Raw genomic sequence first — 19,738 nt, forward strand, 5'->3', positions numbered from 1 at the left:
AACTAAGCAAAATTAGGAAAGCAACACATGAATAAAATGAGAAGTTCGACAAAGAGATAGAAACCACAAAAAAGAACTGAACAGAATTTCTGGAGCTGAAGAACACAGTCACTGAACTGAAAAAGTCAGTAGAGAGCTTCACCAACCTACCCAATCAAGCAGAAGAATGAATCAACAAGCTCAAAGACAGGTCATTTGAAGTTAGTGAGTCAGAGGAATGAAAGAAAAAGAAAAAAAAAAGAGTAACAAAAACTGTGGGATTTCAGCCGGGCACGGTGGCTCAAGCCTGTAATCCCAGCACTTTGGGAGGCTGAGACGGGCGGATCACAAGGTCAGGAGATCGAGACCATCCTGGCTAACACGGTGAAACCCCATCTCTACTAAAAAATACAAAAAACTAGCCGGGCGAGGTGGCGGGCGCCTGTGGTCCCAGCTACTCCGGAGGCTGAGGCAGGAGAATGGCGTAAACCCGGGAGGCGGAGCTTGCAGTGAGCTGAGATCCGGCCACTGCACTCCAGCCTGGGCGACAGAGCCAGACTCAGTGTCAAAAACAAACAAACAAACAAACAAACAAACAAAAAAAAACTGTGGGATTTTTACAAGACACCATAAGCAAACCAATATACGCATCATAGGATTTTTAGAAGGAAAAACTCCTATGATGAAATATTTATTGAAAGATGAAATATTTATTATATGTATGAAATATTTATTGAAAGAAATAATGACTGAAAATTTTCCAAATGTGGGGAGGAAAATGGACATCCAGCTTCATAAAACCCAAAGACCCTAAATAGTTGAAACTAGAGAGGTCTTCGCTGAGATACATTGTAATTAAATTGTCAAAAGTCAAAGACAAAAAGATAATTTTGAAAGTAGTAAGAGAAAAATGACTCATTACTGTCAAGGGAACTTTCCTCTTCACTGACCAAGACTAGTAACAGATTTCTCAGCAGAAACTTTGCAAGCTAGAAAGAGTGGGATGATACACTCCAAGTGTGCAAAGTTTTTACTTTGCTCCAAGCAAAAGTTTTTACTTTGCCACCAACCAAAAAGGTCTGTATTTGGCAAAATTGTCTTTTAAAAATAAAGGAAAGATAAATACTTTCTCAGACAAACAAAAGCTGAGGGAGTTTGTTACCACTAGCCCTGCCTTATAAATGCTAAAAGGAGTTCTTCAAAGTGAAACAAGAGGATGCGAAACAGCAACATGAAAGCATAGAAAAATATAAATCTTACTGGTAAAGATAAATATATAGACAAATGCAGAATAATATATTGTATTGGTAATATGTAAATCACTTTTAACTCTAGTATAAAAGTTAAGAGACAAAAGTATGAGGAATAACCTATGATCATAAAATTGGTTAATGGATACACAATATAAAAAGAAGTGAATCCTGACAAAGTTTTGGGGAGAGGGAGTACAAGTAAAGAGTTTTTGCATGTGATTGAAGTTATCAGCTCAAAATAGAACAGTATAACTCTAAAAAGTGTTGGTTATACAAGGTGAATAAGTCCAAGAGATCTACTGTACAGCATAGTGCCCATAGTTAAAAACATTGTATTGTATACTTAAAAACTTGCTCAGCGAGTAGATCATATGTTAAGTGTTCTTATCACATAATAAATAAATAAATAAATAATAAATCAAGAGGGTAGAAGGAAACCTTTGGAGATGATGGATAGGTTTATTGCATAGATTATAGTGACTGTTTCACTGGTGTGTACATATCTCCAAATTCATTAAGTTGTATAGATTAAATGTGTATAGCTTTTTGTATGACAATTATTCCTCAATTAGACTGGGTTAAAAATGTAAGCACACACATAAAACAAACAAACAAAACAAAAAGGAAATGTTGGTACTTAGGGAACAAGAGGGGGACTCTGAGTTTGGATAGATAGTGATCTCTTGATTCTTAAGCCTGGAAAGAGGACAAATGCCAAGGTGACTCTCAAGGATTTCCAACAAAAAGGAGACCACATGGTTTCCTTAGGAAATGTTGAAAGTCAGCCGGTCCAACCCTTGCTTGTACAGTTGAGAACACTGGGGACCAGAGAGGGTAGGTGACTTGTGCCAGGCTGCATGAGTCAGCAAAGCCACGATGAGCATTTGGGGCACCTGCCTTGGCACTTGTCTCACTGTGCTACTGCTTATCTTTGTTGCAGAGACAACTTTAACCTACCAGAAAATGTGGAGGCGTTCTTGACTCTTCCCCTTGTCTTACATCTCAAATCCAGTAAGTCAAGAAATCTAGTTGACTCTTTCCTCAAATTCTATCCATAGCTGGCCACCTCTCACGCCCTCCAGGGATTCTCATGCCCTCTTCCCTGGCAGGAGCCTCTGCCATCTCCTAGGATTGACCCTTCTCCCTCCTTTCACTGTCATGTCGCCTACAGTCTGTTTCCCAGGCAGCTGTCAGAGTGATCATTTAAACAAGTCAGGTCATGTCAGTCCTGTGCGCAAAACCTTCCAAGGCTCTACACGGCACTCTGTGTGGGAGCAGATGTCCTTACAACAGCTCACTGGCCTTCCATGACCTGTGTGGAGACCCCTTATCGCTGTATCTCTCTGACCATGCCCATACTCACTCCCTCACTCTCACTGCAAAAACCACACCAGCCTCCTTGCTCTTGGTGGGAACACCAGGCCTGTTTGTTCCCACTGTGGCTCTTTGCACAAGCTCCTTCCTTGGCACATGTGGCTTGCCCTTACCCCCTTAAAACCTTTGTCCAAACGTCCCCTTCTCAGTGGAGCTTACTCTAACCACAGTTGAAATTGTACCCACTCTTTCTCCCAGCTCTCCTGACTCCCCTTAACCTGTTTCTTTCTTCTTTCTGTAACACTTATCACCATCTAACATATAATTTATTTATCTAAGTTTACTATTCACCTCTCCCACTGTAATATGAACCCACAGAAATATGTGTTTTTTGTCTATTTTATTTTCTGGTATATTCCCAGCTCATCTAAAGGTGGCTGGCATATAGTGCGTGCTCAGTAAATGCTGGTTGACTGAAAGAAACAAATAGAGACCAGCACGAGACAGGCCCTTCCAGAACATCAGCTTTGAATTCCAGTTTCTGTTTTGCTTCCCTTGTTTAGTGTGTCCACCATGGAGAAGCCCTCTCACCTTCAGACACACTCAACTCTTCCCCATGGGTTAGGGTTAGTGTGGGAATTGTCCTTCCGTGGCCAGCAAGCGGTGAGGTAGCCACATGGCCAAAAGAACAAATGGATGGAGGACGTTGTTTCTTGACAGAGTTCAATTTATAGGGCGCCTCCCCAGGCCTCCTCTGCTGTCTTGGTTCCCCTTGGAGCTCTGTGCTGCAGATGCAGAAACAAGGCCCCCATCTCAGACTGATGCTTCCCGGGGCTGGGCCGGAAGCTGCTCCCTCTGTGTCCATCCTTACACTCTACTCCTAGCATGTGACTCTGTCCTCTGTGTCTTTCTCTTGTGAGGAATGTGTGCATGCATGCATGTGTGTGTATGTGGATGTGTATGCGTGTGCACGTGTGTGAGAGAAAGGGACCAGGAAGACTCCTACTCTCTCCTGAGCTGTTTGGCTCTTTTCTTGTGCCCCTTCCCGAAGCCTATTTCTCTGAGAGAGTTCCGGAAGATTATTTTTTATTCTTGTCTTCACGCACAGAGAGCTCTACTCAGGGGCCTGGGGCTGAGGCGGTTTGCCATAATTGCCTCCAGACTGCTGCTGTGCTGTATAAAAAGGTAGGCACTTTCCCCATTAAGTCCCATTTCCATCCTGTTCTTGGTGTGACACAGAAAGTGCCCTACAGGAAGGGGTGGGAGGCAGGGGTGGGCAGTCCCTGGCCGAGGGCCCTGCTTTGTGAAGGATCTCATGCACTGCTTAATTTCTCTAGGAATTAGGGTTATGCTGTGCCTGGAGACTCTGCACCCCCGCCTCTGTTCTCCCTAAAGATGTTGCCATCCTCTGGGACATGGCTTCGGTCTTGCCTCCTCTGTGACCCTCTGGCCAGCTATAAGTGACCTTCCTAGGAAGGCTAAGAACATGCTATCTGTGCCCCTTACCTGGTCACCTTTCCTTCTCTGGCTTTGACTCTTCCCTGCCTGTCTCTCCAGTGAGGTCAGGTTCTTCACAGGCAAACTGTCCACCTAGCTTTATTTCCCCCAGCCTGTAGTTGAGGGCCTGTTCTGGTGGGACCTTGTCTGCCAAATGAAGGCACCTGCTCCAGGCCAGCTCCTGAGGCCAGTGGCTGGGCCTGGCACATAGTGGAGGGTCAGTTAGTGTTTGTGGACTAGATAAAGATGCTCTGCAGATATTGGCCACTCCCTCCTGAACATACCTGGTATGTACTAGTTGCTAGAGGGGATATAAAGGTGTATAGACATGACGTCTGCCTTCAAGGGGAGGCAACACAAAGTCCAAAGGCTACCCTATAAGACGAATTGTAGCTAACAGCAATCATAGGGAAAGGCTTGAAGGGTTTGCCCCACAAGTGCGTAACCTGAAAGGATGGGCTGGGTGGGACTTTCGTGGGACATAGGACCCTTGGAGTTTCAAGAATGTGCTGGCCCAAGCCTTGACTTGCCTGGTGGGATGAAGATTCCTGGTCCTCTCACAGGTTGGAGGGGAATTAGGGGCTTGATAGACGTGTCTAGGCCTGTGAGGTTGGAATGGCAGGGGCAGGTTTGTTGGGATGCAGGGTCTCTTTGATATGCCTATTAAAAGAGGCAGGTTTCAGTTTCCCTCACGGTCTGCCTAGCGGGAGATTCCCATGCTCATAAATGGCATTAATAACGTTCTCTACCTTTTATGTTGTCAGGAGGCCTGTCCCCTGCCCAATAAAAGGCGGGAGCGATAACAGGCCTCCAGTGTGAGACCGTGTCATCCTTCAATCCTCAGACCAGGGGACTGTCCCGCAGAGCAGAGGCATGGCGAGCCAATCCTACCGCATCAGCTCTGGCTGCAGGGTCAAGAACTTTAGCTCCCGCTCTGCCATTGTGTCCAAGCCTGGGGATCGCAGCTGTGTCAGTGCCACGGCCCATCATGGGGGCAGTCCTGGGGGGCTAGGCTACAGGCGCCTGGGAGGCTTTGGCAGTCAGATCCTGTGTACGGTGCGGTCTCACCGGATCACGGTGAGTTGTGGATGGGCCCTACACAGCAGAGGCAGGTTTGGCTACCCGGCAGGGGGCCTTTGTAAGCTCAGCCCGCCCCACATCACATCTGTCACCATCAATGAGAGCCTCCTCATACCCCTCAACCTAGAGATCGACCCCAATGCCCAGTGTGTGAAGCACGAGGAGAAGGAGCAGATCAAGTGTCTCAACAACAAGTTTACTGCCTTCATTGACAAGGTGGGTCTGTGTGTTGTTTCCTGGGACTGTGGCTTAGGAAGGGGAAAGGGACTTGGAACCTGATGATGGGGTGGTTCAAACTCTCCTGTCACTGACTAGCATGTGGCCTTGAGAACATGGCTGAATCAGGGTCTTTCAAGTGTTGCCATGTGAGTCAAATGCAGTAATGAATCTGAAACTACCAGACAGAACAGGAGGGTTTGCTGCTGCCGCTCACAGGCAAGCAGCAAGCATGATGTGTGTGCGCCGTCCATCTTCCTGATATCACCGGCACACAGTAGGAAGGTGTGGGCAGAGCAGGCAGCTCTGCTTAGGCATGTCTCACCTCCCCCTTAGAGAAGATGCTGCCATCCCTAGCATGGAGCAGGAGCCAGGATGCAGAGGGGTGAGAGGATCCTTTCCTGCTCCTCCTTGGAGGGGACGTGATAGGAAGGCTGTGAACCCTTAAAACTTCTGTCCGAGGCACTTTATACCCTGAAGCACATGGATAGATTAAAGGCAGTGAGTGAGAAACTTAAAGCATGGTCCGGAGAGAGGCTGTTGAATTGCACTTTTCTGATGCTGCAGTTTCGGAGTCCTCCTGGTTGAGTGTATAGCTCTGGTTTCCTTTAACCTAATGATGCCCTCCCGAGGAGCTCACAGTCTTTGGGGGAGGGCAGCCACCAAAGTTTAAAGGAGGAGAAGCTCATCTTCCAGGGCTGAATGGTGTGCATATCTACATCCTGGGACTGCATAAGAAGGCACAAACCAGAGCGATGGTGGTTGGAAGTTCTGCTCTCAGATCAATGCTACATCAGAAAAGGGCATATCTGCACACAGAGGTGCTGGGCGTCCATTGTTAACATACCGCTGGCTGTCCAGATTACTCTTCCCTTCCATCGGCACAAAGAAGCTGACCATAGAGTTAGGCAGGTTATTCATTGCACAAGGACATCTAGCAAGAGCAGGGGAGGTTGGAATCCAGCCCAGGCTTTGCTGGCAGAACCGTGCGCCCTGGCAAGGGGCTGGAGGCATCTTTTCCTAATTTGCTCAAAAGCACAGGGAGTGCCCTGAGAATGCAGGCTCAAAGGGGTCTCTGCATGTGGCCTTTTGGGCATAACCCATGAATGCTGCTCTCTCTATTGAGAGGCGTCAGTTCTGGGTCTGGAGAGAGGAACTTATACCACTGCACCAGGCCGGCTTTCCCCTCCCTTGGTGTTGCTGATGGCCACCCTCTTCCCTTCAGCCTTCTTCCCGCAGGTTCCAAACTGCATTGTGCTCCAGACTACAAAGTGCATTGATATGGTGGGTTTAATCCTGCCAGAGGGCTGTCCCATGACCTGGGTCTGCATGTTAAAACCCAAGGCAGATGCCTTTTGGATAATCAGAATTTTGGTTCCTTGTCCCACAAGCATGGACAGTCAGACAGTTGAGGGTTTGTACCAGGCTTGTACTCCCAAAAGGTTGGTGTTGGAGAAGAAATCACCTGCTTTAGGTCTGGTAACTGCAAACTTCAATGGGGGCGGTCACATGAATGATGCTAAACTTGAGAGGTGTGCCCACCTAGAAGGGCAGTAGCTGCTGCTCACTCCAGCCACAGGCCTACCTAGCCTTGCCAGAACTTCTGGTATGTCAAGAGGGTCAGAGAGATCCAGATTCTTACTTGAAACCACTCAGTTATTAAATGTTGGCAACTAATCAGGTCTCTATAAAACAGTGTGCAAGCCAAGTAAAACATACCTGTGGGCCTGATAGGGCCTGCAGCTTCCAGTGTATCACTGCTAATGTATTTCTCCTGTCTTGTTTTACAATGAAATTCAGTGAGAATGAGGCGAAGTGGTCTGGTTGGTAGCAGAGTTAGAGTGAGAGGTCTCCTAATTCCTGGCCTGGGATCCCCCATCCTGGGCTTCAGTGCCCCAGCATCAGAGTAAGGAAGGGCCATGGTGTGTACATTTTAAAATTGCTGTTGTACAAATGCCCATAAACGTATCAGCTTAAAACAACACAAATTTACTACCTCAAAGGCTGATGTTAAGGTGTCAGCAGGGCTGCATTTCTTTTTGGAGGCCCCAGGGAAGCATCTTTTTCCAGGGACATTTAGGTTTTTGGCAGAATTGAGGTCCTTGTGGTTGCAGGATTGAGGTCCTTGTTCTCTTGCTGGCTGGCTGCTGGAGGTTGTTCTCAGTTTCCAGAGGCTGTCCACATTCTTTGGCTTGTGGCCCCCTCTTCCTCCATCTTCAAAGCCAGTAATAGCGAGTTGAGTCCTTCTCATATTTCAGATCCTTCAGTGCAGGCACCTTTTGGGGGGAACATTATTTGCCTACTATGCATAGTATGAAATATTTCTGCAGGATCAGATGTTAATTTCATTCTGTGTAGAATAAATGAATGTTTATAAATAGTGTGCTCTTTCTGGGAGGGGGGATGGGTGGAGGGAAGTAACTTGGGGACTACTTGTGACCTGCACTTTCAGACTTGGCCAATAATTTGGCCTCCTGGGGAAGGTCACAGGCTGCTGCAGGGCAGGGGCCATCTTCAAGGGCAGAAAGGGCTCTGGGGGACCAGGCAAACCCTACCCTCAGGCTTCCCCCTTAGTCTCTTTCCTCCTTCCTGAATGGCAGGTGCGCTTCCTGGAGCAGCAGAACAAATTGCTGGAGACCAAGCTGCAGTTCTACTAGAACAGCGAGTGCTGTGAGAGCAACCTGGAGCCCCTGTTCCAGGGCTACATTGCGACTCTGCAGCGGGAGGCTGAGTGCGTGGAGGCTGACAGCGGCAGGCTGGCCTCAGAGCTCAACTGCACGCAGGAGGCTCTGGAGGGCTGCAAGAAGAAGTGAGCATGACAGGGCTGGGATGGTTCTAGGCAGTGGAATCGGTCTTAGCTGAGACCACATAACTCCTCCAAAAGCCAAGATTGCTGAAGGCCAGGGTTGTCCTGAAGAGCTATCAGACACTTCTGCTTTACCCATCTGCTTTGTCTCATGTCAGCTGCTAGCTCTTGCAGCCCTGTGCTGGGGGCTGGGAAAATATTTATAGAGAAGAGTTCCCAGTCTGGGAGGGATGGGACACACATCAGGGCACAGACTGATGCAGATGAAGAGACAGGAACAAATGAAACAGGAGGAGCAAGGCCAGCAGGGCTGGAGAGGAGGAGCCCGGAGCAGTCAGAGCTAGGACGGGGGAAAAGTGAAAGGCTCTGGAGAGATATCTGAAAATGAACTGGCTGAAGCCATTCCAAGTATCTGATGAACTTGGACTCTTCCTTTATTTATTCTGCAGATAAACCATCAGGTTCTTGTTCTGCAAGGCTCCACAATTCAAATACCAATATAAATCTGGGTTTTCCTGAGTTGTTTGGCTTGTCCATTACCTATTCTAAACTCACTGGATCACTGTACTTACCTTGTAGATACAGACAGAGTGAAGGGTGATTTTGACCTCAATCAATCCTGGTAATTCTAACCCTCCTTGGGATTCTTGGAAGTTCAGGTTTTACCATCTGGCTGGACCCAGCAGTGGGTCCTCACCTCCTTTGGGGTGAAGCAAATGTAGACACAGTCCTCAGTGTGCAGGCATCAAAGTCTGCCTCCCACTCTGGTGGAGTGCAGGCTGGTAATTATAGAGCTGAGTGCTTACTGTAGCCCCACATGACCGTGTAATTCAAAAGTTATGAGAACAGGCCGGGTGCAGTGGCTCACGCCTGTAATCCCAGCACTTTGGAAGGCCGAGGTAGGTGGATCACCTGAGGTCAGGAGTTCAAGACCAGCCCGGCCAACGTGATGAAACCCTGTCTCTACTAATAATACAAAAAAAATTTAGCTGGGTGTGGTGGTGGACGCCTGTAATCCCAGCTACTTGGGAGGCTGAGGCAGGAGAATTGCTTGAACCCGGGAGTTAGTGGTTGCAGTGAGCTGAGATTGCGCCATTGCACTCCAGCCTGGGCAACAAGAGTGAAACTCCGTTTCAAAAAAAAAAAAAAAAAAAAAAGTTATGAAAACCATGCTCTGGGAACTCTGGTCTTCCTTGTGGGGGCAGGGCTGCTCCGGGGCTGTAGTCTCACAGGTAAGAGAAAGAGGACTGGCTGGTGGAGGAGGGTGGGGGAATGGCTTTAACAAGAAGTTGCTTCTAGGAATTCAAGTCCTTGGATATTGGGGCAGAGGGAATAAAACCTCATGCGGGTGGCTTCATAGAGCTCTATGTTTTGTACAGTGTAGAATTTAAAGGCTCTGTGGAACATCGGTCTGTTTTAAATAATTCCACAAATGTTTACTGAGTGCCTCACTGCACCTCAGGTGATTTAGACCAAGATACAAAGAGATTAAATGACTTGCCTCGGGTTTTGCAGCAACTTCAGTTAAGCTGGGACCAGATACCAGGGACCTGGACTTCAAGTCCAGTGTCCTTCCAATGGGTTCTTTGTGGCTAGGAAATAGAAGTCCAGAGAGGCCAAGCCTCTTCTGCAAAGGCACAGAGAAAGGAGAAAACCAGGGAGTTTGGCACACCTGGGCTCTGGCCTGGCCAGGTCCTCAGTCCCAGGGGCCTTTCCACCTGGCTTGTCTCTCCTCAGGTATGAAGAAGAGCTGGTCCTCAGGGCCACAGCTGAGAACGAGTTCATGATGCTGAAGAAGGTGAGTGACTGTTCTCACATGGGAAGAATTAAATCCTGGACACTGGATGCTCTGATGCTGTGGGCCCTGTCAGGTTCCCATCAGCCCAATTGTTGGTGGTAAGGCACTGGAGCCCCTGGCACAAGAAGGTGGGTTAGTTTGGCCTCAGAAGCCATCGTGGAGCCCATGCAGGAACCCAGACGGTGCCAATGGCGGCTTCATAAAAAGAAAACTTCACCACGCTCCTGCTTGGCTTTTTTTAACTCCCGGATTGGCTGCAATGTTCAATTTTAATTCTGTGTTGCTCTCTTGCGGGCATTACGTCCCCCTGTTATCCCAGACTAGGGGTTGGTTCTCAGCTTGTTAATGATTTAAAAGTGTGGCCGTCATTCAGCGCAATTGGTGATGATGGAAAAGCCCAGAGAAATAAAACTGTGAATGATTTCCCTTTTGTTTCATGTTGCTGAGTGAAAGTGCATGTGAATGTTCTTTAACAAGCAATTGCTTGCTTGCCAGCCTCCTTATTTGTAAATATCACAGAGTGGAGAGGGGGCTGGTGACAGATCTGCCAATAAAGGCTTGGCCTTGGTCCCAGGCAGGAGACTCAGCTATTTGAGTGCTGGGTGTTTCCTGACCTGGGCTCTGAGGACAATCTACAGAGAGGCTCTGTGATTGTCACAGGCTTGTGCTCTGTGGGTCAGTCTGGCTGGGAGGCAGCAGCCTGACGTTCTGGGCCGTGGCATCAGGCTTCCTTCTTTGGCAAGGTCCTCAGCTCTGGAAGGGGTCAGACCTCTTTCCACTTCGTTTCCACAGGTGGTCTCTTTTATGCAATGGGAGGTAATGTCATTGGCAGATAACAAAGGATCTGTCCCTTCTAGGGGGTCCTTGAAGGTGAAGATGAGAAGTCTAGGTTAGACTTGTAAGTGCAGGGTGGCTGGGCAGGGGCAGGCCAGAGGCAGAGAGGTGGGCCAGGAGGTGGTCTCAGGGCCCAATGAGGAGTGCCGAGGCTCAGGGGTACAGCAAGGGGGACAAAGGTCACTTCCTATCCTCTCGTGTCTGTCTCCACCAGGATGTAGACTGCACCTGTCTGCGCAAGGTGGACCTGGAGGCCAACGTGGAGCCGCTGAGGGAGGAGCCAGTCTTCCCGCAGTCCCTCTACGAGGAGGTAAATCTCTCCCCATCTCTGGAAGAGCAAGTGAGAGAGGTGGCAGGGGAGGATTTCCTTTGAGTGTGGCCTGTCCAGGTTCCTAGGTTCTAGGGAAAACTGTACATTCTTGACTTTCCTAGGCTCGGAGATTTTTCCTTCTGTGACCAGAGGGGATTTTTATCTTGTTTAGGTGGAAGTGGGTGATGCTCTTCCTTTAAGATGATTTGAAAGAATGTGGTTAATTCCCACGTCGTGAAGTGGAGCTCTGACACTTAATTTGTTAATTCAGGTAGTGTAAAAACCCAAGCAGATAATCCAGGCCTCTACCTCTGGCCACGATCTGGCTGATTAGATTTGCGCACAGAGCTACAGCTGATCTGGATTATTCAGGCCCCAAGGCGGGGTGGCCCAGGGTGGCGGCATGCACATAAATCCAGCCCTGTTGATCCCTGTATTAGTAGAATTCCACGTTACATTGTTTCGAGGCCACGGTCCCAATTCCAGCCTTCTACTCTTAGAACTACAATTTTAAAATTTTCCTGACTTGCTGGTAGTTTTCTAATTTCAGAGTTGGGACTTTTTTTTTTTTTTTTTTTTTTTTAAATTTCCTGAGGAGATAGGATCAGAAGGGGATTTGGAGTTGAGGGCACTGGTTGCTGTCTCCTACAGGAAATCCACCTCCTTCAATCACAAATCTCTGACATGTCTGTGGTGGTGAAGATGGACAACAGCCGGGAGCTCAGCATGGACTTGGTTGTGGCCGAGATCAAGGCTCAGTATGATGATATTGCCAGTCGCAGCTGGGCGGAGGCCAAGACCTGGTACCAAACCAAGGTAGTCTGGAGGGCAGGACTGCCCCACTGAGACAGGAGGATAGCTGTGAGCCTCGAGTTTCTCTGGGAAACACACTCCTGCACTCTAGAGGGGCTGCCACTGAGGTCCCGGGTAGAGCAGGGCCAGAAGGCAGGAGAGCTGCGGAACAGCAGCCTGGCTGATTGGGTCGGGAACAGCAGCCTCTAGCCATTGTTTCTGCTGTTTGCCTCTCAACCCACAGTGCGAGGAGGTGAAGGCCACAGTCACCCAGCAGGGTAAGAACCTCCGCAGAACCAAGGATGAGCTCAACGAGCTGAACCGCGTGATCCAGAGGCTGACGGCAGAGGTGGAGAACGCCAAGCAGCAGGTTGGGGGACGCCGAGACCCCACTCCATACACCTACCGCTTCTTGTCTGGTTCCTGCTTCCCTCCTATCTTCAAAGACTGCTGTCATCTTTGGAGAGGCGTGTATTTGAACTGTGCCAGAGTACACTACTATCATCAGCATGCAAGGGCTCCTGTTCTAACACCTGCCATTACCAAACTTCCAAATTCTTGTGGATCTGATAGGTGTAAACTGGCACCTAATTGTTATTCTAATTTTCATTTCTTTGGTTAACCAGTGATAGGAAATCTTTCTATCACTTACTAGTTATTTGTATTCCCCTTCTAAGAACTGTCTACTCATATATCTGCCCATTTTTCTATTGTGGCTCCCTTCTTTTTTCTTGGTGATTTGCAGTATTCCTTTGTCCATTCTATCTGGATTGTAAGCCTTTGTCAGTACACATGTTGCAATTAACTTTCCCTCAGTCTATCACTTGTCTGTTTGTCCTTTGTTGAACCCAAATCTTTAACCTGGATGTGCCCAAATCCATTTTAAGTTCTTCCTTTAATGGTTTAGACTTAGAAGGTTTTGAGATAATAGAGGTAGTCTCTTAAATTTCTCCCCCATATTAGTTTTATAGTTTTACCTCTGGCATTTAGGTCTGTGATCCATCTGAACTTTATTTTATTTTTTTTTGTATACACAGTGAGTAGGGTTCTAAATTAACTTTTCTACATATTGTAAGAAAATAGGTTATGTAATCCATCCCTTCACCAGTGATTTGTAATACTACCTCCAGCATAACACTGAGCTCCCACACATGGCTGGCTCCGTCTCTGTCTTCTCCCTTCTAAGCTGCTGTTCTTCATCACTGTGCAGGATGTATCACTAGTAATTTGTTGTGGTTAAGAGCTGAGTAGTGAAATATGCAAATGGTTTACTTTTTAGATGTGAAATTAGAGAAGATTCGAAGTTGTCCCTGTAATAATAATGCTTTTGTTCATTTGATTCTGATATGCTTTCTTAAGTGGGGTGAAGGGAGGGGCTGCAGTTAGCGTGTTGGTAGTTGTTGCACATGGGAGCTTCTTTCAGCAAGATGATCTCAGCAGGCCAAAGAGTGAGACCCTGCACAGTGGCCTTTGAATACCTGAGCTTGGCGCTAATTAATTGCATAGCTTAGGGCAAGTCACAGCCTTTTGGAGTCTTAATTTCTTCATTTGTATAATGGGAATAATAATGCCTGTTGTGGCAACCTTGCAGATTAACTTTGAAGGTCAAATAAGATAACATCTATGAAAGTACCTTGTAAATGAACGATGGTATATACAAGTATAAGGTAATATCACTAATAATGATCATTCCTATTTCAGTGCTAACATTTCCTCCCTCTAATGGCTCACCTGCCAAACTCAAGTCAGTTTTATGATACAGTGTACAAAAATGAAGGAAAAAACATCCAAATGGGCCATGTCCCTGCCTAGTTAATTTTCCATTGATGTATTTCTTTTAAATAGTATTAAGTTCAAAAGTTAACCATTTTGAATGGAGATAAAATAGGATGACCAAGGCCACTTGAGACCCACCAGAGTCCCCACAACCTGCACCCTTTTCAAACTCCTTCCCTTCTGTCCATCCCCACAGCGCTGCAAGCTGGAGGCCACGGTGGCCCACTCTGAGCAGCAGGGTGAGGCAGCCCTCAGCAATGCCCGCTGCAAGCTGGCCGAGCTGGAGGGCACCCTGCAGAAGGCCAAGCGGGACATGGCCTGCCTGCTCAAGGAGTACCAGGAGGTGATGAACTCCAAGCTGGGCCTGGACGTGGAGATCACCACTTATTGCAAACTGCTGGAGGGCGAGGGGATCCAGTGAGGACGGGGGCTCCAGGGTCCCTTCACGTCCCTACTCAGAGCTGGACTGAAATCCTCCAGGAAGAGAATGTTCAAACTGAGAAAGACTCTAGAAATCATGGACTCCAACCATGTCCCCACTTTGCAGATAGGGAAACTGACACCAGAGAGGGGAAGGGGCTTGCCTAAGAGCACAGCCAGTTAATGGCTCAGCTAAAATGTACCGGTCTCCGGGCTGGCCACCGATGCTCTTCTCCCTCCTGCACGGCCCCTCGGGCTGGAACCTGAAGCTCATTCCAAGGCCACTACTTTACCCTCTTGGCTGAAAGGACGTTTCTGTAATCGGCTTCCGTGGGTTCTTAAAGCTGGAATCATTTAGAAAATTAGTTGAAGGCCATTTGATTTGGGATGTGAAAAGAATCCTATCAGCCTAGATAGCCTGGTGTTCAGGACCAGAGAATAGAAATGAGCAGCACAAGTTCTGTCCTTGCAAAGGAAGACAAGACAGACATACATCAGTCCTCCAGGGCCTGGGGTTAGTGGCCCAGGGAAGCTGTTGGAGAAGGAGGCTGCCTTCTCAACAGCTGAGGAGAAGCTGTGCTAATTTGAGCCAAGAATTGAGGGCAGATGAAGCCAGTGTAGGGCAGAGTGATGTGTATTTACACCTGGGATGGTTGTGTGGGCCTCTGGACTTGGGACGGCCACATCATTAGAGCTTCTAACTGGGTCCCTTCAGGGTGGGGAGGATAGACTGGGTAGTAGAGTATAGAGGTGGAGAGTACAGGCCATGAGCTCACTCTGGGTTCAAATCCCAGTTCCACCACTTATTAGTATGTGACCTCTTTATACCTCAGTGTCTTCAGCTGTAAAACAGAGATAATCACAAAATCCACCTCATAAGGCTGTTGCAGGATTAAGTGAGTGTTAATGGAACATAGCAAGCCCCAGTGGGAGGAGGTGATTGTCAAGAGATGATGGTCAGGCCAGGCTGCCCCCATGGAGAGGGAACTCATAGGCCTGGTCGGCTTTAGAAACCTTCCGTGAAGCGGCACTGAGGGCAGCCTGGCCACGCTGCTGGACTCGCTCCATGCTTGACTCAAGCACACACACTTTTCTGTCAGCTTCCTCGGGGCTCTGGGTGAAGTCACAGGAGATCTCTCTGCATTCGGACACTTAAGGCCCCAACCCACTCACTAGCATTCAGTGAGCAGCTGGCACTTGCACTGATTTTCATTATGATACTAATAATGAACGGATTAATATATCAGAATTATTAGCACACATCCCCAATGCATGTGATTTTAAAGTTGATTTAGCATATTGTGCTATGTGTACTGTGGCCATGGACCTTTTAAGAGACTGCCTCCTCTTGGCATTTAAAACACTTAATTTAATTACATGAAGTAATGCTCATTGCTGCTAACACAGAAAATAAGAAAACAAAAGCATCCAGAGCCACTCAACTCAGAGATAGCTGTCGCCAGCATTGTGGTTCGACAGGCACCACCACGGGCACTGTGGGTTCCTTGAAAGGGCACAGTCCTAAGGCTGTGGCAATGCCAGACTGAGTGGCAGGAAACTGAGCCAGATGCATACATCCTCACTCAAAAGATGAGTGAAGAAGTGTTTTGAGCTGGGCAGAATGAGGCAGGGTAGAGCTTTCCTGGGGAAAAAGGTTTGAAGTGGGAAGCTACAAAAAGGGAGACAGAACAGAAAGTGCAGAGGTGTGAGGGAGGAGGGAGTGTTTATAAAAAGCTCACTGCAGTGGCATAAATGTCTCATCATAAATGATACAGACATATTTCTTGAGACAGAGTCTCACTCTGTCGCCCAGGCTGGAGTGCAGTGGTGCAATCTTGGCTCACTGCAGCCTCCTCCTCCCGGATTCGAGTGATTCTCCTGCCTCAGCCTCCCAAGTAGCTGAGACTACAAGTACCTGCCACCATGCCCGGCTAATTTTTGTATTTTTAGTAGAAGCAGTGTTTCTCCATGTTGGCCAGGCTAGTCTCGAATTCCTGGGCTCAAGTGATCCACCTGCCTCCGTCTCCCAAGGTACTGGGATTACAGAAATGAGATGTTTACAATGTTGGTAGGAAACATATTGGATTTCCTTACTATGTGCCAGTCTGCATTTTAGGCACTTTCCATGTGGAACTCAATCAGACTTTACAATAATCCTTTCAGACGAGTATTATCATCCCCATTTTATGCCGGGGAAATTGAGGCACAGAAAGGTTAAGCGACCTGCCCAAGGTCACCCAGTTAGTAAGCGGCACAGCCAGATCTAAGTCCAGGTAGCCTGACTTGAGAGTCCAGGCTCTTAACCACACCATACTCTTCTTCAGCCTCCCTCTGCATTGAATGAAATCAGGTAGATATCTGGGGTATCATTTAATATCCTGGGATAAAAATGAATCTGTTTGTGTAATAGGCAAGTTTTTCCTGCTCAGAGACATCTAACTAGGTAGCAGCAGCTTCCATCACCACTTTGGCTTTGCTGGCATTTCCAGCCAAGGGACCAGGAGGATGCCCCCCTCATCTCTACTTCTCAGTTCACCAAATTCCATGGCCAAAAGCCAAACATGGCATAAACTGGCCTTTTGGATCCTGAAACCTAATATACTCCTGTCCTTTGGGGATCCCAGCAAGCAGGACCAACACTGATGCTGTCTGCAGCAGGTGGGTAGCCTACCCCTGCCTCTTAGGGCCCCTCCCCTCCTTCAGCATGGAGGAGAATAGGTTTGGTGCAAAAGCAGAGGAACTCAGCACTAACTGTACACTCTCTCCTCTCCCTGCAGGCTGTGTGAAGGCGTGGGCTCAGTCAATATCTGTAAGTTGGGTGTGTGTGGGCATGGCTCTCTGAGGTGTCAGTAATCTTAGTATTAGATTGCATCTAACTGATGACCAAGCCTCTGTCTATGGAGTGATAGACAAGGGACTCCTGAGCTGATGTCTCTGGGATCCAGACAAACTGATGACCTCAAATATTTGACCATACATGGATCCATCTGGAATATCCATGAAGTCTGAGTTAATGAATGGGGCAAATTCTGAACCCCTATTTGGTTCTGCAAAAGTAGCTTAAGCCTTTTTGTTACATACAGAATACTACTCAAGTGGTATCATGTTCTAGTAAGAAAAAAATGTTAGGTTTATATTCTGATCATGTGGGTCTCTGCAGGCAACTTGTAAATCTCTATCTAGTAATCCAATGTACACACAGCCCCTGGGCCAGGTGTCTGATTCCCATCCTTCCGTTCCCCTCACCTCTCTAGCAATCATATTTCTAGATGACTCCTCTACTGTGATCTATCAGTTTTTGCTCAAAGATTGTGTGAACACCTCTCAACATTAGCCTGGTCCAAGTAGAGTTTGGAGTGCAATTTGCTAACCACACTCCTGAAGAAGCAGATGGCAATGGGTTCAGGTTTGCCCATAGTTTAAAAAGACTCATGTTGCTGGTCCCTCAGAGAAGGAAGAGAATTAATCATTGGTTCTAAAGGATTCTGGGTCATAACGTGTCTGAGGTGGAAGAGAATTCTGACCTGTGTCTCTGTCCGCAGGTGTGAGCCGTTCCCAGGGTGGTGTGGTCTGCGGGGACCTGGACTCCGCTGCCTCCCTTCGCTCAGAGGGTGTGGCCATCAGCAGTGGTGCACTGTGTTCCCCCTCTGTGGTGGGGGCCTGCTCCAGTGCCCGATCTGTGTGGTTTGCGTAGAGGGGGTGGGACTGTGGACTGACATGTTCTGATGGGGGCAGTGTGGGTTGGGGAGTGGAAATCTTTTCTCCTGCATGCCCAAATGTCAGTTCAGTAATTTCTCCTTACAGAGAACCCACAACTAACTCTCCTGTTTCCTTCTTATTGGAGTTAGCGATTTACTCTTTGGGTGTAAACCCTGGGTTTGACGTTATTTTCACTTCCATTTCTTCTCCCCCTCCCTGTGGTCCAGGAAAGAAATAGAAAGGTTTTTTTTGATATAAATTGTTCAGTCGTTGTCTTCCCCAATTAACTTCGGCTAACAGATGTTTGTTAAGTCCTGAGTGTGCCAGATCCTCTTGGAAAGGAGCCAGTTAGAGTGTGTGGAAACACCTCTGTGCTTTGCCCTCGGATGAGAGGGGCTCCAGATGCTGCCTCAGCATGGAGGGGCGGTGGGGGTGTGGAGCTGGGCTTCTCACTGGCTCTGAGAGATTGTATATTCCCAGAGTTCCCCAACTATTCATATGTCCAGATTGAAAGACTGACGGAGGCTAATCAGCTGGGTTTATACTGTTGGTTGCCTGGAAGTTCACTGTATTTGCATGATTCCTGTATGGCTCCTTCTTTCTTTTGGTGTGCTCGATTAAATATCAATGACAAAAGACTTTTTCTTAGGTGCCAAATTAATGCCTGCCTCCTTCATTGTCTTTCCAACCCACTCAAAGCCCTGACTGTCTTGGTGCATCTCACAATGTGGTCCACGGACCACCACCTGCATCAGAATCCCCGTGGGGTAGTTGCTAAACGTGCAGATCGTGGGCTCCATCTGGAACTCTCAATCAAAAGTTCTAGAGATGAACCCAGGAATCTGTATTTTAACAAACTTCCAGGTGATTCCTAGAAGAACTAAAGCTTGAGAACCACAGGTTTATGTTGGTAGAGGGAAGAGGAGGGTCAAATAATTCTGGCCATGGAAGTAACTGTCCCTCCGATCCTCACTGGATCGGTCTAGCCCCTTTGCATTTCTCCTTTGTCTATGCTAAAAGGTCAGAGCCACAGTCTGGGCCACACACACACCAGGGCAGGTTGGGGGCAAAGGTACAAAAGGGGTGAGGAAGGGAGCCTGTATTTGTTAAACACCTGCTAAGTGTCTGACACATTATATATGTATTTCATTAATTTCTCACAGCAACGAGAATATTATCCTCATTTTACATATAAATAAATTAAGGCTCAAAGAAGTAGCTTTACTAAGTTACCCAGCTAGTCCAGAATTCCAACTCAGGTCTGGGGAATGCCGCTGCTCATAAATGTTTCCACAGCATTTCCCTAATTGCTCCTCAGGCTAAAAATTCTGGCTCATCAGATGCTCCTGGAGGAGTTCTGCCTGATGCTCCTTCACCAGCTGTCTGACACTTTGGAGACGAGATGGAAGGTGACACATAGGACCTCCTAGAAGCATCTGTAGAAACATCTCCCCATACCCTCTGCTCTCCAAGGATCTCGGACAGATCGTGTTGTGGGGCGGTTAATACAAGCTTCTTGTATAGGAACCCAGGATCAAAGCTCAGACCCGTGGTTGGAAGGCATTTGCCCTTCCAACCTGGTCAGAGGCAATTGATTGGTGAACTCTGTGTCTGGCCTACTCTTGAACTGACAGTTCCCTAGAAGTCCTACCTAGGGCTGTCTCACCTGTATGTGATAAATGGAGACAGGGGTTTCTGAGGGTCAATTTTCTTTCACTTGTACAGGAAGAACTATTGCTCCCACCTTATTTTATTTGGAACTTTTTTTTTTTAAAGTTTTTTTTTTTTTTTTTTTTTTTTTTTTTTTTTTTTTTTTGTTTAAAGCCTGACTGGGTAGGAAAAATTTTTGCCACAAGAATGCATATCTGATCTCATGACATGGAAAAGTCTTTAAATTTTTATTTTATTTTATTCCTTTTCTTCTCCAAGGTGCGCAGGCACACTGCCAGACCTTCCGATACCAG

General features: G+C 47.5%; 1 protein-coding gene across 1 annotated transcript; it reads left to right on the top strand.

Moving 5' to 3' along the window:
• The first annotated feature begins 4,916 nt into the window (after positions 1–4,916).
• Positions 4,917–17,769, top strand: LOC126931598 (keratin, type II cuticular Hb5-like). Its single transcript, XM_050749992.1, is given in 9 exon segments — positions 4,917–5,339; positions 7,940–8,148; positions 9,883–9,943; positions 10,992–11,087; positions 11,739–11,903; positions 12,124–12,249; positions 13,852–14,072; positions 16,853–16,884; positions 17,618–17,769. Coding segments are annotated over 9 exon segments (1,485 nt in total).
• The last annotated feature ends 1,969 nt before the right edge of the window (positions 17,770–19,738 follow it).

The sequence above is a fragment of the Macaca thibetana genome, chromosome 11 (assembly GCF_024542745.1).
Source record: "Macaca thibetana thibetana isolate TM-01 chromosome 11, ASM2454274v1, whole genome shotgun sequence".
Classification (NCBI taxonomy): Eukaryota; Metazoa; Chordata; class Mammalia; order Primates; family Cercopithecidae; genus Macaca; species Macaca thibetana.